This window comes from Olea europaea, unplaced genomic scaffold, assembly GCF_002742605.1.
Source record: "Olea europaea var. sylvestris unplaced genomic scaffold, O_europaea_v1 scaffold1896, whole genome shotgun sequence".
Classification (NCBI taxonomy): Eukaryota; Viridiplantae; Streptophyta; class Magnoliopsida; order Lamiales; family Oleaceae; genus Olea; species Olea europaea.
In genome coordinates, this window is record NW_019236764.1 from 62,310 (window position 1) to 87,468 (window position 25,159).

The window sequence follows — 25,159 nt, forward strand, 5'->3', positions numbered from 1 at the left end:
AAGTTTTGCATTGAATTTTTATTTTCATAATTTAGCTTCACTTGATCTGACTTTCTCAAGCGTTGGAACTTTAGGAGAATTCCTACATCTTTTGAGTTCTTTATTTTTTGTTGTTTATGACCTATAGTTTTCACCTGAAGGTTTATTTATGGTGTTTCTACTTTCATTTTCATACACAATATTCACTTTATATATTTTATATTGACTTTGAGAATTGATTTTTTATTCCTTTGAAGCTATATTAATGTGTTTGTTGAGCTTTGTATCTTTCATGAATTGTCGATGAGGCTCACTGGGATGTGAATCTTATATAATTCATGTAATATAGACGATAAATCTTACTGCAGTTTGTAATCCAGCACGTTATAACACATGTTCTCCTGATATAATCTCCAGCAACTTCATTGATGATCTCCCATTGTTGTGTCTTTACTCACCTCCATTGGTGGTCACTCCCAAATTGATGTATGATGTAATATTGGTTTTACAGATTCGACAACAACAACAACAACAACATAAGCCCCACTGACTCTGAGGACAAGTTCGTGTAAAATTTGTTTGTGTGTTGCTTTTGCCTCAATCACCCAAAACGGAATTGGTTGTGAACTTTGGACCAAGGTAATATGCTTCTACAACCTTCTACCCACTTTACTATATATTTCTCGATTTCTTTATCGTCATTATTTATCGTACTTTATTGATTAGAAGGTGAGTTTTTATTTTATTTTTTTTTTTTTTTTTATAAGTCCATATGTTTTCTTTTTTCATTTGGTCCGATTCTTTGGGGTTTTATTGTATTAATATTTTGAGAGCTAAACTAATAAAATGTTCTGGTGGAGATGAAATCTTATGAATTTAACAATTATAGGTGTGTAATTTCTATATTCCATTTATGTCTATTTTTTCCAGAATAGTGCATCGATTGATTTATACTCCTTTCTTTATTTATCTTGAACATTCTTTTATGTAAAATTGAATTTTTTTCAGATGTTAATTGTTAGCAAAGAATGGGAAATGACCTAAACCTTAATACTCATCTTTACATCTCAGATTTTCTTCCAAGAGAAGCTGCTGAGAAGTGGCTCAAGTATCTTAGAGACGAAATACCACATGAGATGGTGTTTCCAAATATTTGATGTATCTGTAAAGGCTAAACTTGAGTTTATGATACTTGTGAAGCTCTCAATAGGCATCTTACCACAGAATTCACTTCTTGACAAAGTTAACTTAACTGAGGCATCACCCTTGCTGGAGCCGTTGAGATGTTATAAGATCCTCTTCAACTTGGAACAAATGATGTAATCAGCATTTTTTAGCAACTTATATCCCGTTGAAATGTATTGAAAATGTTAATTTTTTTCTGTTTGTTCTTTTCATGTGTGTAGATCTATCAGTGATGTTTATCTCAAGAAACCCAAGTTTCATAGAGATCTAATTTTTCGAACAGCTGAACCCTCCATTTTAACTACGAGTTAGTCTACATGTACAGATGTTGTACAGAATATACACATCAAGGAGGATGGGTGGTTTTTTTGGTAATAAAATATTCATATGGGGTCCATCGTTTGTAAGACTCTGTACACATTCTGTAAACTTAAAATTCTGTACACTCAGAATTTTTGTTTAACTACAAAGCTTAGCCCACACAATTTGTTTTTAAAATTTCAGTGTCAGTTATAAGTTGTCAAAGAATTACTATACTTCGGGATTTTTGTAGATTTTCAAAATCTGAGTGATACTAATTGAGATAAAACTCGATTTGTGTTAAAATAATGTTGAATGCATGTGATTCTGTCGACAGATTGGCTTTTTGTTTATACTTATTTTAAGTAACATGAGCATTTTTAAATACTTCTATTTGTTTTGTTTAATCTATTTTTAATATTAGAATCCGTTTGATTGTAAGAATGGAATATGGGTGGAAAGAAAACGAATTTCAAGGAATTGAATTGTCTAGAACTTGTTTTTTTGGGAATTATCAATTAATGTGCTTGATTGGTATAATTTTCACTTAGAAAATGTTGGAATTTTTTATTTTTTAGTATTCGTTTGACTTTGTTTTTCATGAAAATTGTCAATTAAGGGGACAAAATTTGTTACAATTGGGAAGAATTTGTTCCAATTGCCAAAAAAAAAAAAAAATTTAAAAAAAAAAACCCCACCCTAGCAAACCAATTCCCACGGGTCCACAAAACCAAGGAAATTGCACGTGTGGGAGAAGGAAGGAAAATGAATTCCCTAAAAAATTATTGCAATCAAACAGGCCAAAAGGTGAAAAATGGAAAATGTTTCCATTGAAAATTAGCATTTAATTAATCTTTTTGTTGTTTACTAATCTATGATTTCATAAAAAATTTGTCACACGGTTTATGATTATTTAGCATATAAATTCAGACTACCAAACTGTTGCATTCTGATATTCAAATTGGAAATACTTTAAAGGAAAACCATTCTGTAACACAAAAACTGATTGTGATGTTTAGAAATCAGCTCACACTCTTTGTAGTTGGACCTTCGGTTTCGTTTCGTTGTTTTACTGCCAAACAATAATGTCGATGCATCACAGAGCCATCATCTCTATATTATATCTTACGTTAGAACTATCTTTGCTAATTGGTAGAATAGATTGTATAATGTACCTTTTAATATTTTTATGGCATAAAGTCTACTACAAATTTCATTTCTGCTTCCTCTAACTGATCGATGTTTTTATATATTCGTTTCTTTGCTGGCAAATGCATTATAAGTTTGTTTATCTAGATTTTTTATTATTATTAAAAGACTGCTCTTGATTTGGCAATAGGGCTCACGTCTTGTTTTGCTATTTTTTAGATCTTCTAAATTCAACACGTTCAAGATAAACAAAATCACAGTCTTGTTGAAATACATGTAGTAGAAAATAACGTGAAAGCACATTTGGAAATCAAGTGAATGTCTGGAAGATAATAAGCACTTAATGATTGTTCTGGGTATGGGGTGATCACATCTCTCTTTCGTAATAGCCAATTTGCATTAATGTTTTTGTTTTGTATCACTTGTGTATCTAGATATTGATATCTTCACATTTTCATACTCCAAAATTTAGCTTTGGTTTGTGTTTCTATGACTCTACTAAGTTATCGAGTGCAATAGTCATGGATGCAGAAGAAACTCCTGCAGAGCCTGATAGCATGGAGGAACATGTAATTTATTAAATGCGTTCTACTCTTGTGGTTGGAAAAATCATTTTGCATTAGATGTAGCAACGATTAGAACAAAATGGCAAAATAGATTTCATTAATCAATCGAAACTTATTGAGAATAAAACTAAGTTCATGTTTGGGCTCCATTAAAATGGATTTTGAGGAGAAATATGTTTTACAACCGCAATTTTTTGGAGGATATGTGGTTAAAGAATAAAAAAAAGTTTTGGACTTACGTTTAATTTTGTTTTCTTGAAAAATGTGTGATTGAAAATAAGTTTTGAAAAAATATATTCCAGGGGAAAATGGAGCTGAAACAGGAGCTAAGTCTACTTTTTGTTAAGAGAGAGAGAGAGATACTGATACATGCTTTTACTTGCTTCAGGTCAGTTAAATGAGGATATGCATGGTTCTTTTGCTAGATTCTAGGGACCCTTTACTCCCTCTTAATAGATGGAGATGTAACATCGGGGAATATGAAGTTGGACAGAGGCTATATTCCTCCACACGTCATTACAAATCAGAAGAATCAGAAATGTGTAAGTCTCTTGTAACTGGCATTAAAATGTTTATTACCGAAAAAATGAACTTCTTCATTTGCTTGTTTGATCTGGAATGATATAACATATTAAGACCCTGTTTGCTACTCGTTTTTTTTAAAATGCATTTTTCTCTCTCTTCTTTTCAACAACACATTCTTTATTAAAATAATATTACACGTAAATCAAAAAAATTTCCTTATTTTTCAACCACACATTTTTCATCAATTTACTATTCAAAATGCATTTTTACAGAAAATATCTCTCAAACACCCTCTAAGTCTCTCTGCATGCTCAATAAAGAAATGTCTACCCAGTGTAGTTATAACAAACATTGAGTTGACGATGTAATTCATGAGAATCTAATACATGTAATACAATAACATTACTTTCAAAATAACCCGGCTCAAGCATTGCATGAGCAAAAACTAGTATTAAAAAGTTACCTATAATGAGGATAATACAAATAAATAAATTTGATCTAATATGATATAAGTTGGAAATTGGTTTTTATAAGTTGGTTTGATAAGCTTTTGATCAATTATTTGTGTGGGTCTCGGTAGTCTAATGAAAGACTTCAATGACCTAATTCTACTCTGTGAATCGATGAACATACTATATTTATTTTCTCATAACCAACTTAGAGGGAATGAGAAATAAAGCTTAAAAGATGTCACTTGAAGTCGAATTAAATTGGAAATTAAAATTGATGAAAAATTGAAAAAGTATCAATCCCGTATTGGGAAACTAGAATATTTAAAATCACTTTATATAACTCAAAATGACACTTGGTTTTCGATCCCAAGGAAAACGAATAGTTTTTGAAAGAGAGATTAACAAAACCTATGCGTGCAATTCCGTTTGACCGATCGACTCTGTTTGTTCAAAACGCAACTTTTCAATAGTTGTATCTTTTGGACGCAACCCTTTAATTTTTATAAATTGACCCCTAGTTGTTGAATTTCACTCATTCCAAAATTATTTTAGATTTTCTTTTGCAAAATATTCATTTTCTTCAGGCACTATTTCGAATTTTTCATTTTAGTCCTAAGTATTATTTTCTTGCGTATTTTAGTCTTTTTCTGATTTAGAGATATCAAAATACTAGTATGTTCATCAGGTCTTGTAATTCAGAGTACTACTATTACAAGTCAAGGTCATTGTAATTTGAAAGATGAGTGTCGAAAGATCGTCATCACTAGTGCAAAGAATTATCGCCTTGATAATAAAGAATCGAACTTACCTTGACCATATTATTTGAAAATAACGAAATTCAACCCAATTAACACCTAGAGAGGGGTGAATAGGTGTTTACGCGGAATTTAACATTACTAATCAATAAATGCAACAAGTCACAATTATTAATTTATCCAGATGAATTCACATGCATATTACGCTATATTGAAATACCGCAATTCAATAAAATGCAAAAAATAAATAACACGATAATTGTTGACAGAGAAAAACCTTTACGGGATCAAAAACTCAGGGTTCACGTTAGTATAAATCCACTATAAACGAATAAACTTACAGTACTACCAGACTCGACTAACTCTAGTACTTTCTGACCTCCTGACCATAATCACCAAAGCCCTCCTTCGTGCTCCTGCACCAACTCCGTCTTTCGAAATTCATCTATTTTCTGTGGATTTTCACCAAAGTATGTGTTTTGGTTTTTGAATTATGTGTCTTTGATGTTTTTTTAATAATATGGCTCAATGAATTTTGCATTGAACAACTTGTGTAAGGGTAGGAAGAAATTTCTCAAGTGGCTTAATGTTCAATTTGTGTGTTTTACGAGGTGAGGCTCAGGTACTTATTGTTTGGATGTTTTAGGTAGTATAGGACCGTTAAAATCCTTTAAAAACGCGAAATAGGGTTTCTCAGAATACACTGTCGCTCAAGCGAAGCTCAGCGACAAGCGATAATGTTTAGCTCGAGAGATAGTTAGGCGACATGCTAGTGACGAGATTATTGTTTTTTACACTTGAGCAACAACTCAACCGCAGGCTAGTAGAAATTTTGTAACTTTTCTTTTGTTGCAAAGACAACCCCATTGATTTCTAACACATCTAAATAACCTACCGCATGACTCTTTGACTTTTTAACACTTTTTTTATCTATATATTTGTTCACAAATTGTCAATAATTATAAAATCTAACGTTATTCCTGCTTTATTTCTTTTATATCGATTAAGTCGAAACTTTGTCCAAATTTTCACTTATCAAAAATATTATTTTGAATATAAATTAATGCACTATAAATTCGTTATTCTACAATGTTTTTCTCGATAGTATATATTAAATATAATTATTCCATTTAATTAAACATTAATTTTAATTGATATTGTGTCATGTGATGCTAATTTAAGAGGTAATTAGTACACAGCGTCCTTATCTTTCATTATTATTATGGAAAATGTCCTTACATTTTAATTTTTGACATTATTTTCACATTTCATTACACAAAAGGTCATTTTCATTTATTTCTTAATTAAAAGCTGTGAAGTGACGAACATACATTTTTATTTAAATAAAACAAAAAGAAAAAGAAAAAATTAATTGCAACCATAGTTTCAAAATTTTTTTAAAAAGTGCAAAGGAGTCTCAAGTAAATTAGTAAAAGGGTAAATATCACATAATGTCCCTACATTTTTCATATTATTGTGAAAAACGTACATACCTTTCATTTTTTTTTTTTTTGCATTTTCACATTTTATTGTACATTTGATTGCGCAAACCATCATTTCAATTTACTTTTATCCAATTTCTCAATAAAAAGCTACGAATAACAAATATACCACTCCTATTTAAATTAAAAAATAAATAGAAAATTGCAACCACAGTCTCAATTTTTTTTAAAAGTGCAAACAAGTTCCAAATAAATTATTAAAAAATTAAAAATTAATATATTTTTTAAAAAAGTGCAAAATAGTCCCAAGTAAATTATTAAAAAAATTAGAAATTAAAATTAAAAAATGTAAACAGGTTCCAAATAAATTATTAAAAAATTAGAAATTAAAAAAATTAATTTTCTTTTTTTTTTAAAAAAAAATTCAAATAGCCGTATATTTTTCATTTCACAGCTTTTAATTGAGAAATTGGATGAAAATGAATAGAAATGATTGTTGCCGCAATCAAATGTGTAATTAAGGGGTGAAAATACCAAAAAATAAGAGATAGAAACATTTTTTCCAATAATATTAAAAGATAGGGACATTATATGTTAATTACTCTTAAACTAGTTTATTTGTGATTCGTTTGTACTTTTAAAAAAAAAAAAAAGGCACTATGATTACAATTAGTTTCTTATTTTTCTTTTTATTTTATTTAAATAGAAGGGTATATTCGTCATTTTATAGTTTTAATTGAGAAAATAGATTATAATAACCTTTTACGCAATGAAAGACACGAATAAAAATGAAAGTGTCCAAAAAAAATGAAAAAGTACGTTGTTTTTCACAATAATAGTTGAAGATAAGAATGTTTTGTGCTTATTACCCTTAATTTAAGGGTTTGTTTGACAATATTTTTGAAAAGCCAATTGGAACTTTTGAGACACAAAAGTTGCTTTTGAATTCGTTTGATTAAATTTATGGAAGCGTGTCTTTTAGTTAAAAGAGTTTTTAGATGAAATTGATCTAATGCGACTTCTTTTAAAAGTACTTTTAAAATAGAAAATTCTTTTAAAAATTAATTTTTTTAACAAAATTAAGGTAACTTATTATGAAAGGTTTTGTATAGCAACCAAAAGTAAAAGCGAAAGCAATGCGAGACGGGACCCTAAATAGATTATGTGGCATGTGACATAAAAATTATTTATGAAAAAAACAATGAGATATAATTAAATTTATTCAAATAAATATTCAGTACTTGTATGAACAAAATCTTTTATTTCTCAAACAAAAAAAAAAAAACAAATAAAGAAAGAAAAGAAGAAGAAGAAAAGAAAAATTAAAAAAAGAAAAAGAAAAGAAGAACTGGATAATACGACATCGTTTGTGCTTTCGTATTTTTGCGCCACGGAGATTTTTCATTTCTATTTGAATCAGTGAGAAAGTGAAAAAACGACGTTTTCTAAATTTTCTTCAATTTCTCTTTAATGGCGGAAGAACAAGCAAATTCCAATGTTCAAGAACCCACCCCCGACCCGAATCAAAACTCCGTCGAAGCTACAATCGAATCTGGCGTCGATTTCGGGGCCACCGAGTCCACTTGCAACAACAACAACAACGACAGCAACAACAACGAAAGCTCCGTGGTGACTTCTGATGCTGAGTTCCAGAAGTCATTGGAATACGCGGATGAGTTGATGGTTCGGGGCTCAAAAGCCTCTCAGGACCGTGATTACGCCGAAGCCACTGATTACTACAGCCGTGCTTTGGAAATCAGGTTAGGGTTTTTCCTTCGTTACGCCTTTGTGATTTTTAATTTACTTTTAGCTATTTGGAAGTGAAATTGTTTCGTTTGCTTTAGTGTAAAGTATTTTAGCAAACTGGTGTTAGAAATTGAGGGCAAGGTAGGGACATAGTAATCTTTAAAGGTTTTGGTTTATTAAGGATGTATAATTGGCTCTACAATTTTTTTAGCTAAGCAATTAGCTTGACTGCTATTTTAATCTTTATATTTCTTTTTTGTCATCTTTCTTTTTGGGGCTTCAGAAATGTATAGTCTGTTTACTTAGTATTAGTTTGATTTAGTGGAAAATTTGTTTGTAAACCTTGTTGGAAGCTGGGGCAAGGGTAGAGCTTTACCAATGTAAATTGCTTTTAGTTTATTTGCCCATCGCCCCGTTTGTCCCCCATTCTTTGGAAAAGAAAATGGGTGGAATAGTGTTTTTTTTTTTTTTTTTAAATGAGTGGTTCAAAAAGAAGGAAAAATTTTCAATTACTAGTACTATTATTTCATGGAAGATTGTGTGGTTGAAAATATGAGTGAGAAAAATGTAATGTAATGGAATGAAATTTAGTGGGGGCCAAATGGGGGCGAAATTAGAAGTGGATAGAATTTTTTTAAATTAAGTAATTAGCTTGACAATACTTGTTTTATTCAAATGTTGATATGATATTTTAATCTCTTTACTTCCATTTTTCTATTCTACCTTTTTGGGAATTTAGAAATGTATAGTGCATGTTTTTATGATATAATTGAACGAGCAATGTGAAGACATGTTAAGCTAATTACTTAGGGCCAAAAAAAAAAAAAAAAAAAAAAAAAAGGGGGGGGGGGGGGGGTGGCCCAAGCCCTTGTTTGAACTTGAGAAGACATGTTAAGCTAATTACTTGGGGCCAAAAATAAAAAAAAAAAAAAATAGGGGGAGGGGGGGTTACCCAAAGCCCTTGTTTGAACTTGATTATATAGAAATCAATTTCCCCCACACTCATTTTCAACGACATTTTCATAAAAGTAGTAGCACTACTACTACTATTTTCACATTTCCCAACAATTTTCCAAAGAATAATGATAGTTTTTAGGTTTTTTTTGCCATATGGTTGATTGTGATCATGTTCACTGTTTTAGAATCAACTCAATTGTGCTGATTGGGTTTGTTTTCTGAATATGCACTTAATGATTACCCTAACTTAAATTTCTGGTATTGACAACCCACAATGTGAATGTACTGAAGAATAATGTAGAAGTTTGAGAAGAAAATAAAACACATATGAGATAGAGCCTTCTATTCCTTGTAATTTCCATATACTCTTTTTTTGGCATGTCCTGATGATCAAACAGAGGATTAGACAGCCAGTTTTTCTCCTGCTAGAGTGGAATGGTAGCTTTACTTAATCTAATCTCTGAAATTTAAGTAAAAAAGGCACAACTGAATAGAAGATCTAACGATATAACTTCTTCTATTTTCTTCTCTCTCATGTCCGTTGCAAGGTAACGGGAAAGAAGCAAATCCTTGATACTTTCCTTTTGTTCTTGGCTTCGAGCCAACTTACCACATTCCTTGTTCTCCATAAGAGCATCACTACATTCCATAGTTCCTTTGTTACACTTTCATTGTAATGAAATTACACTCTGATGTGAAAACTGGTTGTGACTTTAAAAATGCTTTTAGGGTTGCACATTATGGTGAACTTGCTCCTGAATGTATCCAATCTTACTATAAATATGGATGTGCCCTGCTGTATAAAGCTCAAGAAGAAGCTGATCCATTAGCTGCTATGCCCAAAAAAGAGGGTGTAAATCATGAAAATTCCAATGTAGATGGATCTGTCACCATAAATGGTGAATCTTCTGCTGCCTCGGTTTCCAATAATGAGGAACAAGGTGGAAGCTCAAATAATATGGATGAAGCTGCAGATAATGGTTAGTATTTGTTCTAAGTTCTATGATAATTCAGATGGTGATTTTTGTAAATTTGTCTGATTGGTATGTTCTTATTCTTATGATGGGCAAAATATATGTTCTGTCAATGCTGTTTATAGGATGACTTGTGTATGTTATTGGTTTGCTTTAAGAATAATGAGAAGTGAACTTGCCACATGTTTGCTTTAAGAATAGTGAGAAGTGAACCTGTCGCATGTTTTCTTTAAGAATACTGATACATGCTGTGGCATCTACGATCTTCATTTTGGTATTAACCATTTCTGCCAGTTATAGTAAAAGAAGTCATACAATATCGTTAACTTGAGTGGGACTTCTATTTGTTATATAATTCTCTGCAAGGTTTATTTTCCAAGATGGCTACATTTCCAATGCTCCTTGGGTGATTTTCTTTTCTTTTTATTGGGAGGTCGGGAGCAAAATATGTATGTATACTTGCTATACAAGTCTTGAATTCTATGTAAATCTCAAGCAGTTTTTATCTTCCTTGAACATGTTTATTTCTGCAAAATTTCCTTTTATGCATTAACTATGCGGCAGAGTTGGTTGCTTGTACTCATTCTTTCATCTATTTGAAATTCAATAGCTATGGAAGTAAAGGACGAAGAAGAAGGTGACGAAGAAAGTGATGCTGAGGACCTTGCTGATGGAGATGAGGATGAATCTGACTTGGATTTGGCATGGAAGATGCTGGATGTTGCTAGAGCAATTGTTGAAAAGCACTCTGGAGATACAATGGAAAAGGTTGATATATTGTCAGCTTTAGCAGAAGTTGCTCTGGAAAGAGGTATTTTTTTTATGATTTATTTATTATGTCAATCTACCTAGAGAGATTTTATGGGCTTTCTCAGCTAATTGTAATCTGCTTTTTCCAGAGGATGTTGAAACTTCACTTAGTGACTACTTGAAAGCCTTGTCCATTTTGGAGCGTCTAGTTGAACCAGACAGTCGACTTATAGCTGAACTGTATCCTTTGTAATTTTAAATGTCCTTTCATTGTTTAAGGTGGTAATAATTGGAATCTCAATGCTGGTCTGTTTTAGGAAATGTTTTTAATAATTCTTAGAATTCAATTTTCGTCACACTACGTTTCCGATTGACTTCCATAACAGGAGAATTCAGAAATTTTAGGATATGCTTGTGCTTGGAAATTGGTTCTAAACCTGAGGAAGCTATTACATATTGCCAAAAGGCTATATCAGTTTGCAAGTCTCGTGTGCAGCGACTAATGAATGAGGTAAAGAGCTCATCAGGATCAGCAGAAACACCGGCTGCTTCTGAATCAAGCCAAACTATTCAACAGTCTTCCAATACATTGGATGATTCTCTGGAAGACAAAGAAGCTGAGATTAAAACACTTGATGGTCTGTCTGGTGAGCTGGAAAAGAAGGTGAGGTGACTATAAATTACCCACAAATATTGGGTACCCATATGACATGGTAATGAAAGTCAATTTTTTGGTTTGCAGCTTGAAGATCTTCATCAGCTTGTCTCAAACCCAACGTCTATCCTCTCAGATATCCTGGGAATGATGTCTGCAAAGGTGAGTGGCGCTGAGAAAAATGCTCTTTCTAATGCATCAAGCACCTCACGGATAGGTGTTGCTAACATTGGTGGAGCTATTGAGTTGTCAACTGTCTCTACTGCGCACACAAATGGGGCTGCTCCAGTAACACATCTGGGAGTTGTGGGAAGAGGAGTCAAGCGAGTTGTGATGAACTCAGGCACGGAAGAGTCTAGTGCATCCAAGAAACCTTGTATCGATCCATCACCAAACAATGGTGAGGGCAGTGACCCTTGAAGAATTCTGCAAGTGGAAGTCTGCTCTAGGAAATTTCACTATTGACCGATAATTATATTTCTCTAAGAGCACAAAAGATTAAACAATATGATGCTTAAATTGCTGTTTTGAATCTTGAATTTATTTTTGTTAGTTTGTTGTTGTCAACTTACTGCTTTAATTTGAAGGCAAATTTTCCAAGTAAATATGGTTCTTGCATGGCCATTGTGTGTTCATCGACACGAACTCTAGGGCTAATGATAGTTACAAGAGCGTCTCCTTTGTGGTTACATTAATTTCAAATGAATGCAACTATGGCTGCAGTGATGCATGGCATGTTTAGTTAAGAACAGTGCCTTTTGTGCTGCTCAATTTCACGACTTCATAATTGTTGCTCTGGCCTTTTAAGGGTGTTTATTTATTTTATTTTATTTTTTTATCATTTTCTCCCTTTCAATTCTAATTTTCAAGTTGTCCCATGAAAAAAGTGAAATTTATGAAAGAATAATTTAATTTGAATTATTCATGAATAATTGTCCAAAGTAGTAACTGCATTAACTTCATAGATAATTGGTAGATTGTCCGCAGATATCTGTTTCTGCAGGACGACACTATATCCAGTGGTCGGCACATTGTCTTCTTCATAATTGCATTGCAAAATTTGATTTCCCGATATCCTCACTTGCTTTTACTTTTCCCTAACTTGATAAGCCATATTGCCCTTGTTTGAGCTCCATTTTTTGTCAAGAAAATACATTTTGAATGATTTTGAATGGTGTAATGATGTAAAATGTGTGGTTAAAAAATAAGAAAAATTTTTAGATTTTCGTGTAATATTATTTTATTGAAGAATTAGTGGTTGAAATAATATCAAAATACTGTTTAAAAATGTATTTTTTAAAAAAAAATGGGGCTCAAACAAGGGCATTATTTCTTAAATAAGGAGTTTTCTTAAAAAAAAAAAAAAATGTTGAACCCCAACTTTGAGGGTCCTCATCGCTCCACCTCTAGAGCTTTGTGAGGGAGATAAATCGCGAGATGTATCCCAACAGATCAGGAAACAAGAGTTGCATGTACATTGTGCCTATAAGGAGTCTAATTTCATGTTTTAGGAATTGAACTTTCACATTGCGGCTGCCAGCAAGGCGTGAGATAACCCCACTCTTGTCCTTTACACTATTGGACTATGCCCCGGGAGGTTTAAATAAATAGATTTCTTCTTGTACGCATGGATGGATCAAGGACTTGACTTATTTTATTTTATTTTTTATTTTAAGTTGGGCTACACAGTTCAGCCCCCTAAATTAATCAGTGTATGACGGTTAATGGGTCTTTAAAGGTCAAGTTAGATGTATGCGAGTTAAATCAACGAAGTAGTATGTTTTGTATTCTATTATCTTGATTGGCGTCGTTATATAAAAGTGAATATGAAAATGATGAATTGGTCAGCAATGAACCTTGTTGAATGGAAAATCGAGAGAAAGGAGAACATGTTGCTTGTCTAGCATGCATTATCACTAGGTTGCTTGTATGTCCAGTCGAGCATAATTATGTAGATTTGGAAGTTACTGTCAAAATGTTCGACATGGTATTACTATACTCAAACGTACTTGATAGACATTTCGGTCTACTATTAAAAATTTTTGTTAAAGGATTATAAGCACAAAACGTCCCAATTTTGTAATTTTTTGCATTTTCATCCTACTTACACCTTTTGTTGAGGAAGTCATCATTTTCACCCAATTTCTAAATAAGAAACTGTGAAATGATGACTATATCACTATATTTAAATAAAACAAAAATAAAATAAAAAAATAAAAAATCAATTGCAACCATATTTTTCAACTTTTTTAAAAAGTGCAAATGGATTCCAAATAAATTATGAAAAAATAAAAAACAAGAAAAAAAATTAAAAATGAAAATCTTCTTCTTCTTCCTCAAACCCCAAACCAAAGCAAAAATCTCCACCACCTACCCCTGTAATACTCAATAACCGTCACATTTTAATAAAATTATTTCTGAAACAAATATATTTACCATGCTGAGAGTGTAATACGCTTCACTATTACCAAAATCGACTTAGAGTTTAAGAAATCAGAGTGTTGAATTAGACCAGTTTTTAGCTTTGACTGATACCATTTCCTCACAAGCTTTGGATAACACTAGTGAATGGAATCCTAAGAATAAGTTATCAAAAAAGCCGAAGAAATTAGCAGGACAGGAAGCAGTGGAGCTGAGTTTACAGAGGATACAGGGGACAAGATCAACAGGCAATGCATCGAAGAAATTTTGACAAACCTTTTAATCTTTTTCGACAGCCCATTTGCTCGCTGGTAAAGTCCACTCTTCTTCTTCTTCTTTTCATCTCTCTCTCATTCAATATATTCACTTCAGGATAGATATTGTAGGGTTGTTGGGTGTGTCATTTTTTTTCTTGTTTTTGATTTTCATAATTTATTTGGGACTCGTTTGCACACTTTAAAAAAATTTGAAGTATGGTTGCAATTAATTTTTTATTTTTCTTTTGCTTTTTTGTTTAATATTTAAATAGAAGGATATATTCATCATTTTACAACTTTTCATTTAGAAATTGAACGAAAATGATAATTTCCACAATGAAAAGTTTAAATGAGGTGAAAATGCAAAATATGCAACGTTAAGATGTTTTGCACAATAAAATCTAAACATAGGAATGTCTTGTGCTAATAATCTTTATGTTAAACAACATAAACCCTTATTTGGTTTAAGTAAATATTATATTTTTTCATAAATTTGTTAAAATGTGTAGTTGAAAAGTCGTAGATATTATGAAATGTAGGATTTACAATGAATTTGGGATAAATTTTGGAAAATGGAAACAAACCAAGTAAATAACACAGAGAGGAATACAGTTGGATCCGTTAACCCACACAAAATTTTGGATAAATTACCTGAATACCTATATTTTAAGTATACATTTCAAATATCAAAGCGCAGCGTTTTCTTTTTACAAATCATGGGTTAACAAACCAAACACTGTTTTCATTAAATGTCTCTTATGACAATGTCAATCTGACATTTTCATTTTGTCAGTTGATAGCTCAACAGTAATGATCATACTTAATGTCCTGTGTTGAAGAAGCCTGAATTCCATCCACTACCGTCTGCTTCCCAACATTTTCAACAGTTCAACTATCGAATTTGACATTTACATTTACAAACTGTCGGGATATACAATTTTACTATCAATTTGGACACTTCAAAACGATGGAAACCCTTCATTTGACCTTTTGCTATTGTACAGATTTATGTATTATGTATTTTCACTTTCATGCTATTAAGTGTCAACATATTGATTCTGATTCTTACCATTGCAATCCCAACATTTCAAGTATGAATAATTATTTGAGATTCATCGTGTCGCATGGGGAAAGTTTGTTCATACGGATGATGAATGGATGTGGAGAGGGGACAAAATCACTTTCATTTTGGTGTCAACAAGTATTATCGTAGCCGAACTTTTGTTAAGGTTGAAAGACAAACTTGGTATTCTTGATCCCCGCACTTAAATTAAATTGAAATTCAAAGTCCCTAACTTGAATATACTTTCGGCCGAAATATGCGACGATGAAGACTTAAATTGGTGGTAAAAGTGGTTGTCAAATGTAATCCCTAAAATGTTCCCCCTATGCAGTGTACATTCTGAATTTATGTTATTAATCTGTTGTTATTATCATATGCCAACAAAAAATTAGTCGTTATATTTCACAAGCAAATACCGATCATTACGGTTCCATTACTACAAACGGGATGTATATATTATTTTCATTATAAACTTAGTCGATTACTATGGTTCCATTAGCTTCGACTGATAATTTGTCGAAATGAAAAATTGATTTTCATGAAACAACAATTCACAAGCAAAACCCAACATTACGTCTTGACAGTTCATATGTCATGCCCAACAAATGGTTTCTGTAATTCTCAACAGTTGTGAACAATAACGACTTCCAAAAATACACTATAGCGATTACCCATTATGGACGTGTTGTTACTGCACGTACGCAAAGGACATGATCAAAATCATCCCTACCATAAAATAATATACATAATTTCCTACAAAATGGTCATTTATTTCCTACAAAATTTTGTAGTGTATTCGATAGAATAAAGTACTCTTTTTTCGTTTATTAAAATTTTCCCCATAGAGTTTTTCCTAATAAGGTCTTAATGAGGCATATTCTTTATACAATGATGTCCTTAATCTACAAGGTATTTACCTTAAAAAAGTATACTCTTATACGTGTGAGACTCTCGAATAGATCAACAAGAATTATTTTTCGAATTATAATGTTACTACAATCATTAAAGATTGATAAATATCTTGTATGAAGATGGTGTTATTTGAAAACTATGCAAGACAATATGAGACACGCTTCACTAAAAACTATAATATTTGAGACATTGATGTACGAGATATAAATAGTTTGATACAAGAATTGAAATTAGGGGGAGCAGTAGTACTCTTTTTTTTTTCGATCAAGTTTTGTCTGATTGGATTTTCTTGACAAGATTTTAACGAGGCTTTATTTTATTACTCCAAATTATTTGTGCTCTTTTTTCATTTGTTGGCATCTTTATTCCATCGGGGTTTTTCCTAAACAAGATTTCAATAAAATAGTTATTGTAGAAGTAATCAAGAAAGGGAAAGTATTATAAAATAATGAGATAATTATTTAGTATCATCACGATACTTAGATAAGTTGTATCCAGTTTAGAATATCTATTTCATTACAATTATAACTCTTATTTTCGACCCTATAAATATAGGATATTGATTCTTAATAATACACACAAGTCTATTAACTCACTTTCCCTTCTTTTTCACAACAAATTTGAGTTAATGCCCGAATTTTGAAATATTTTTTGACAAGGTTATTAGATTCGAAATGTAATTGTATAGTGTAGTAACTGTGTAATTTTCCCCTAAATTTTTTTGATACTAATCCAAAAACTCGCTGGCCCATTTTCCTAATTATTGAAAATTTTCAAGAATCATGCTTGGTGTATATCAAGTTTGATATTTGAGACATGGTAAATTGTCATTTGATATTTTTTTAAACACAAAGACAATGTCGTTTGGTGTACAAATGACATTTTTCTTTTTTCAAAAGCCATGTGGATAAATTGCCATAAAAACATTGCCAGACGTAATACCCCAAACATACGTACAATATATTATGACATATGCACGCTTTGAAATTTTAGGATAACTTAGCAACTTTACCATTTTCTAGGACCTTATGTTAATATTCTTAATAAGTGGATATATATGAGTTTTACATGAAATTAAATTTTAATAATATTTTGGATATTTATTAAATTATTATTGAATTATCTGATATAAAAGTATTTAGACAAGTTTAGAATTTTAACATATTTATATCTTGAAAATAAGAGTTTTGACGAGATTACAATTTAACATTTGGATATCTGTTGAAATATTACCGGATTATTTGCTATAAAGGTGTTTAGAAAAATTTAGAATTTTAACATATTTGTACTAAAATCTCATCCTAACATAGTTAGAATTTTCTTTGATAAAATTGTTTATTAAGAGTCCTATTAAAATTTTAGGTAGGTCATTATGATAGTCCTACCTATAAATACCGATGTGCACTTCAATTTACACAAATTCAAAGAGAAAAAGAATAAAGAAAGATAGAAAAGAAGGGAGGGAAAAAAGAAAGAAAGAAAGAGAGAGAGGCTGAGAAAAAGAAAAAAAAAAAAAGAGGGGAGAGAAAAGAAAAGGTTTTCTAACGAATCGCGATCCGTTCACAAAAACTTTCAGTTTTAAGTAACTCAAATATACAAGTAATTTAACGAATTATGTATGAATTTCTCTAAATGCCAAGTGATTTTGTGTATTAACCAACGAAATAATCCTCCAAGAAAACCTCAAAACTCATTGACTCTCAAAATCTCACCAAACAGCGACCTTGCCACATGGGGACTATTCTACATAGCCTTTGATCAAAACCCGTTAGAAAGTTTGTAGCTTTCGATTTTGTAGATGCATTTGTTGAAAAGGAATTTAGAATTTTTGGATCTGATAAAGAGTACTATTTAAAATAGCCTTCTTCTTGCTAATATCCCAGTTCTTACTACGTTTTTATAGACTTCCAATCCATGTTGATAGCATTAAAATGCAGGATCTGAATTGAACACTGTTTTCTTGGTTCTTATTGTTGTCTAGATGAGGAGTAAATTTCATTTTTTGTTAATTAGTGAAACACTATTTTATTTTTTAACTTGCTTCAGATAATGCAGGGGATGAAAGACAACTGAATAAGTGTAACAACGTTTTTGGAAGTCTTTTGAATAGCTCAATAAGGGCTTCATTGCGCATTTGACACAATTTATGAAATTGGGTGCGTCGCAAATATCTCATCACATGTTCGGCTGAATAAATTTAAGAATTAGGGTTCGAAATTGGATCGATTATATGATAAATCACGCATGGACACAAATTAGCTAACATGTCATTCAATTGGACTCTGGTTGACTGATAAAATTGCTTACTAGGTGCCGTTTTATCACCATTAAAATCTACATTTTGAGGGTTTTGATGTATTAATTATGGGATTAAGGACTTTAATTAGTTTTAAGGTTATTATTCTAATTTTTTGAAGGGTAAGGAGCCTACTTTCCTCTTGTTACGACTGTGTAAAGCAAGCCTCATGTTAGGTGGAATTGGGCCAAAGTCCAACAAGTAATAAATAGAAGGGCCACAAAAATAAATATAATTAAGTGCGTGGACTAAATAGCAATTTTGATAAAGAATTTGAGTTTGATTACGAATTGAATAATTGGTCAATGGCGTGTTTAAGTGGAAATAAAAGTCCTGGCGCAATATGGTAATGATTACAATTATATATATTCATTGATGCTACCAAAAATAAGGACCCTATATCGAGCCAGGAATCCTTTGGCTGAAGAAAGAAAATTTTGATTGGGAACTTACCATAATGAAAATGGATTCTTTATCATAAGTACTGCATTGTTGAAGATTTGGGACGCCGTGTAAGGGATCAGATTAATAGTTCGTTCCTTTCTTCAGAGCTTCGTTCACCACCTGTTTGTTAAAATTCCTGAGAAGCCAAACTAGCATATTTACATACAACATGGGAAGAAAGAAAGCAAACGGTAAAGGGCTTAATGCAACATCCGGATCACAACGACAAATTTCCATGATGCTGAGGGAAGAGTCAACTGGGAAGAAACGTGGCAATCTGAGTGCGGAAACCATGTTGAAACTCGATTACATGAAGGACATTGCTATATGGGCTAGTGTAGAAGCAAAGATTCCTCCGCTTGGTGCTTTGTATGGCCGGCAGTTGGCTGCTTCCTATGAAGCATTGGGCATTCCTCCTGACCCTTCTCTTTTCTTTTGCGAAAGGTTTGTTCGTAACTAGTTACTCTATTTTATGTTTAGCTCAAAACTTTTGTATATACCATATTACCATGCCTACTTTTTAAATCTTGAATCATTGTCTGCTTATATTACTTAGCCTATTTAATATGCTTTTGCTAGGAATGCTAATCTGTTTTGCACCGTGTTATAGATTTTGTGGTGTACAAACTAATGACACCTCAGTGTTTTGTTCTATGAGTTTGTGTTCCTAGGATATATTTTCGGTTATTCTTTTGGTGATAAATTGAAACTAATTTAGAACTTGCGACAATTTGATCATGGGAAAAGCATGTTATCCTGATACATTAGTGAGAACTTTGTAATTTCATGATCATAGCTTTGGCTTTTGCCAAATGAGCCAATGAATATCTGTCTCTCTTGACGAGCTATATTATTTGTAGTTGGTGCATGATGGTTTAGCATCGAGTTTTATTCTGATTTCTTCATATCTTGAGATAACGCAAACAATAAGAACGACAATTACTTGGCTATCTTATTTTTCGAAAACTACAGATAAAGGGAAAGGAAGGAAAATAATCTAAGAATAATTAGGTGAACAATTTATAGATCCTTTACCAGAGATCTGCTTCATTTTCATGCTCTTCTGAAATGGACATGTCTAGATATATATCTTGAAAAAACAGGCATTGTGGGGATTCTTAAAATAGAGGCTAATTTGAGACTTCAAATCAAAATAATTGTGATGCTTTCTGCCCAGTTTTATTAATTGGTATTACATCATATGTTTTAAACTTTGTATTACGCAAGAAAATTATCCGAAGTTCCTAGTCTACCATCTCATGGCATGTTTTCTTTAGCTCTTTTTAGAACTCATCATTTATATGGACATGCAAGAGCATTTTTTCTGTTCTTATTGGTATAATGGCTCATTCCGTACCATAAACCATGAAACACGAGTGACTACAATATGGATACAAGCCACACAAACTCTTTTGATTCTTCTCTCCCATCTTGTTTCTCTTGGAAGTGTTGATTATTTTTGCTAATAGCAGGTTTGATGAAGGCATTTGTGAAATGTACAATCATTTTAATCTGTTTATATTTACTGCAAGTTTGTGAAACGGTTTAATGATAGTTTGTTAAACACTTTATTATCCGGATCTGATGATGGTTTCTAATATGCAACAGTTGTGAATCTATCCTTGAACCTGGTCAAAATTGTACAGTCCGGATTGAGACGAACAAGGCAAAGACAAGACGTAGACGCAAGAAAATGAAGATTTCCACAAAAAATAATGTGGTTTACACATGCAATTTTTGTTCTCATCGAAATATTGTGAGAGGAACTCCAGAAGGCTATATGAAAGAGACTTGTCAATCAAAAGCTGAACAACTTTCAGACTCCAATCTTGCTAAATCTGAAGTAGCATCTACCAATATTGACGCTAATGAGGTGAAAAATACGGTTGGTTTACCTGTAGCAACAGCTGTAGAGGGACCTGACACAGTTATTGAAGCATCATCTACCAATATTGAGGTTAACGAGGTGAAGAATACGGTCATTTTACCTATAGCAAGAGCTGTAGAGGGACCTAACACAATTGTTGAAGTAGCATCTACCAATATTGAGGCTAATGAGGTAAAGAATACAGTTGGTTCACCTGTATCGACAGTTGTAGAGTGTACTGGCACAGTTAGTCCAGGAACTCCATTATTGGAATCGATGAGGAGGAAAAGAAGTAGGTCGAGCATCAAGAAAGTCTCTCAAACTGAAAGTAGCGAAGTTAATGCTAATGCAGAGAACGTTGTTAGTGCATCGAAGAAGAGGAAGAGGAAATCTTGGACAAGTTTGAAGGACATTGTGGAGAACAACAAAAACAACGATACTTACCAGAAGCTTACCAACTTAACAATTCCATTTTAGTTAATGCTAATGGTTTGAATGTACTTACCAATTCCAACAACTCGAGAGTTTTGAGTTATAAAATTTAAATGCAATATTTAAATCTTAATCCAAATGGATTGCAAAATTTAAACTTTTATTGTTATTTTATTTGAAGTACTTTGTTCATCTAATAAAAACTGAAGAGACCATAGTTGTTGCCTGAAGATTTATTGTAGAGCATAAAAATTTAGAAACCTTTTTCTTCTAGTCCCAATATGGGTACTGAAAATAAATGCAACATTACAGCCACACCATGCTCGTATTCATCTCACCCATATACCTGAACACTTCTCTCCAATCCATCCAGACAGACAAGGTACTCAACCCCAAACCAATCCCCCCCCCCCCCCCCCCCCCCCCCCCCCCCATCCTCTCCCTCTCTCTTCCCATACTCCTCAAAAATGTCATAAAACTATTTCTAAATTTTTTAAACCAAACAAGTTTTCTAATTTTTTGTTTTGAGAAATTGTTTTTTAAAATGACAAACCCAAAAAAAAAAATAAAAAAAAAAATCACTTGTTTGTTCTTTTGACTAAAGAGCTAAAGAATATATCCTTTGATGATTTAACGGCAATGCTTTGCATTCTAATGTAGTCTTCGTTGATACCTTTCTCTTCTGGCAATTTTCGTTATCTGTAGTTGGTGCATGATGGCTTAGAATCTAATTTATTCCGATTTCTTGAACATCTCGATATAGTGCAAACAATAAGCAAACAACAATTACTTGCCTATCTTGTTTTTAGAAAACTACACGATCTTTATAGAAAAAGGGGAAAGGGAAAGGGAAATGAAGGAAAACCAATCTAAGAATCATTAGGCGAACAATTTAGAGACCCTTTAACTAGAGATCAGCTTCACTTTCATGCTCTCCTGAAATTATATAGATCTCAAAAAAATAAGCCAATGAAATATGATTTGTTGCAATGTGGAGACAAGTCACCAGATTTATTTCTTCTGGGAGTGTTGATTATTTTTGCTATTGTTAGGTTTGATGAAGACATTTGTGAAATGTAAAATCATTTTTTGTGTATTCACTATAAGTTTGTCAAACGGTTTAAAGGCAGCTTGTAAAACACGTGATTCTCTGATTACGACAGATGAGAAACTATCCTTGAGCCATGTCAGAATTGTACAGCTGAGAAGAGCAAGGCAAAGACAAGATGTAGACGCAAGAAAATGAAGGGTGCGTTCCTTTGGAGTTTTCAGGCAATTTTCCATTTTTCATTTTTTAAAAAATGGAAACGCGTTTGGCAAGTTATTTTCGAAAACGCATTTTTGAAAACAAGAGAAAATTTTTCAAAGAAAACACAAAACGATTTTTTGGTAATTTGAGTGTTTTCTGTGCAAATGCCCCAAAATATGGAAAACACCCAAAACACGGTAATTTCTCTTCCACTATTCAAACTTCAGAAATTTTCCCTCGTCACTGTTCATGTCTTGGCTCTCTCCTTTTACTCACTTTTCCGGTTGCCAAACCACCGGATGCAACCATCATTAGCCTCGTCTCCTTCCCCTCTACAATCTCCAACCAACCACCAGCCACAAATCAACACGAAGCAACAGAAAATCCAGCCCAAGAAAATGAATGTCGCAACCCCTTTTCTGCCGGAATATCCATCTCAAGCGATGCCCACGGTCGCGCACCACCAACACTCGAGAGCCCTCATCCAGGTGATCAATACCATGTCCTAACATCAACCAATAATGCACCAATTCATTCTAATGTGTTTCAGTGCAAAGACGGCAGTCGCGAACCAACCTGCCTGCTTCGATTTGGGTTTCTGACGATTGACATCAGTCAAGTATTAATCATGTCCCTACAACCATGGGTGACACTTCAATTTCATCAATTGATGCAGAAATTGTCGCTGGAATGAGAGTTTTCGAACGTTCTTTTCACTCGCGACTGGCCTCTTTTGAGCAGAAATTTCGGCCTATTCGGCTGGAGTTAGGGCCAGCTATTGGGTCAAGGTTGTAGATGACATTGCGGGCTTCAAGTTCGTGCTATGATCCGGTGGCCATGGTGGCCGAAAAGTGGCGTTTTGGAGGTGTCGATATTGAGATTGAAAGAGAGAACTGTACAAATGTTTTCAAAAAATTTTAAACCAAACACATTTTCTAATTTTTCGTTTTGAGAAATCATTTTTCAAAATGATAAACCAAACGCATTTTTTACAATCTCAAAATAAGGCCTCAAAACAAAAAATGGAAAACAGAAACACAAAACGAATGCCCCTGAAGATTTCCGTACAAAATAATGTGGTTTACAGATGCCATTTCTGTACTCATCAAAATATTTTGAGAGAAACTCCAGAAGGCCATGTTGACCTCGCGAATTGTACCTCCTATGTGGCCAATCGATAGCTGCTCCATGTGATCCTCCCTGCGTGCAATCAACACACGGTCAGATGCACATGGTCGAAACCAGCTGGGGTGGTGGCGGCCGCATACACTCCGACGATCAAATTAGTATTCGATAATCGGAACATTGTCCGGGTTGTGCAAGTGAATGAGGAGGAGATTATATATATTTTCTTGTTATGGAGAGCTAAGTTGCAAGAGTTTCATTACCATTGTCTCTTGTCAAGTCTTGGGTATTTATAGGTGAGGAGAATCGTTGGATGTGGGACACGTGTATGCATCTGACGGCATGAGGTGTCTGCTCGTAGGCTTCAATCAGCCGCATCTATAGAGTGGGCGGGTAATAACTTCTCCTGAGTTGAGTTGACATAAAGTTAATATGTCACATTAACTAGACCCATGGAGACGTCAAATCAATTGGGCCTTAGGGGCAGAGAGGATCTTGACGCAGATTTTCTTTCTGAAAGTGGCGGCGCATTGCGCTTTGGCGTCAAGGACGCTTCGAAATATCAGAATAACTTCGGGTTGGCGGTGGATAACTTGTACTACCACTTTCGAAGTGGTTTGATATTCCGAAGTGTCTTTCAGAAGTGGTTCAGATAGGGGCATAACAGATTCCGAAGCATCTTTTCGAAGTGGTTCAGATAGGGGCATAACAGTGGTCCTCCCAAGTTCAAGCATGAATATTTATATCATGGGTAGACTTGTTTTCTCGATCGAGTATGCCTGCCTTGATTTGTGATAGAGAACTGGTATGGAAGGGTGAGGTGTGTAGTTTTAGAAGAGATTTAGATAGGTGATCAGCTTCTCCCGAGGCACAACCTATAGGGGACGGTGTGTTGGGAAAAGGGAAAAGCCTCGCGAGGCGTAGGGACGATGTGTTGGGAGACGACTAAGGCTTTGTAAGCTCAGGAGGGAACGCAACCACCGAGGCGATGACCAACAGGGGATGTCGCATCAGGTGCGTCTAAGCTTTGTAAAACTGTTGGGAGCTTATCTGCTTCCGATGCACTGACCCACAGGGGACGACGCGTTGGGAGATGGCTAAAGCTTTGTAATGCTTAGGAGGGAATGCAGCCACCAAGGTGATGACCAACAGGGGACGTCGCGTCAGGTGCGTCTAAGCTTTGTAAAGCTGTTGGGAGTTCATCTGCTTCCGATGCGCTGACCCACAGGGGACGACGCATTGGGAGATGGCTAAAGCTTTGTAATGCTTAGGAGGGAACGCAGCCATCGAGGCGATGACCAATAGGGGACGTCGCGTCGGGTATGTCTAAGCTTTGTAAAGCTGTTGGGAGCTCATCTGCTTTCGAAGCGCTGACCCATAGGGGACGACGCGTTGGGAGATGGCTAAAGTTTTGTAATGCTTAGGAGGGAACACATCCACCAAGGAGATGATCAACAGGGGACGTCGCGTCAGGTGCGTCTAAGCTTTGTAAAGCCGTTGGGAGTTCATCTGCTTCCGATGCGCTGACCCACAGGGGATGACTCGTTAGGAGATGGCTAAAACTTTGTAATGCTTAGGAGGGAACGCAGCCACCGAGACGATGACCAATAGAGGACGTCGCGTCAGGTGCCTCTAAGCTTTGTAAAGCTGTTGGGAGC

General features: G+C 33.7%; 2 protein-coding genes across 2 annotated transcripts; both read left to right on the forward strand.

Moving 5' to 3' along the window:
* Nucleotides 1-7,748: 7,748 nt before the first annotated feature.
* On the forward strand, nt 7,749-12,059 carry LOC111378887 (NASP-related protein sim3). The gene is made up of 6 exons (XM_023002167.1): nt 7,749-8,113; nt 9,786-10,036; nt 10,641-10,841; nt 10,930-11,020; nt 11,177-11,444; nt 11,523-12,059. Exons 1-6 carry the CDS (start codon nt 7,824-7,826, stop codon nt 11,853-11,855), a joined length of 1,434 nt encoding a protein of 477 aa, XP_022857935.1. The 5' UTR covers nt 7,749-7,823; the 3' UTR covers nt 11,856-12,059.
* A 6,684-nt stretch (nt 12,060-18,743) lies between these two features.
* Nucleotides 18,744-21,284, forward strand: LOC111378888. The gene is made up of 2 exons (XM_023002168.1): nt 18,744-19,272; nt 20,437-21,284. Exons 1-2 carry the CDS (start codon nt 18,998-19,000, stop codon nt 21,170-21,172), a joined length of 1,011 nt encoding a protein of 336 aa, XP_022857936.1. The 5' UTR covers nt 18,744-18,997; the 3' UTR covers nt 21,173-21,284.
* The last annotated feature ends 3,875 nt before the right edge of the window (nt 21,285-25,159 follow it).

What these genes read in the sequence shown, in the direction of transcription:
- LOC111378887 (XM_023002167.1), top strand. Translation starts at nt 7,824, where the DNA reads ATGGCGGAAGAACAAGCAAATTCCAATGTTCAAGAACCCACCCCCGAC. An exon ending in AGAAGTTGCTCTGGAAAGAG is followed by an intron (nt 10,842 to 10,929) that starts GTATTTTTTTTA and finishes TGCTTTTTCCAG; the next exon opens with AGGATGTTGAAACTTCACTT. An exon ending in AGTCGACTTATAGCTGAACT is followed by an intron (nt 11,021 to 11,176) that starts GTATCCTTTGTA and finishes AGGAGAATTCAG; the next exon opens with AAATTTTAGGATATGCTTGT.
- LOC111378888 (XM_023002168.1), top strand. Translation starts at nt 18,998, where the DNA reads ATGGGAAGAAAGAAAGCAAACGGTAAAGGGCTTAATGCAACATCCGGA. An exon ending in TCTCTTTTCTTTTGCGAAAG is followed by an intron (nt 19,273 to 20,436) that starts GTTTGTTCGTAA and finishes AATATGCAACAG; the next exon opens with TTGTGAATCTATCCTTGAAC.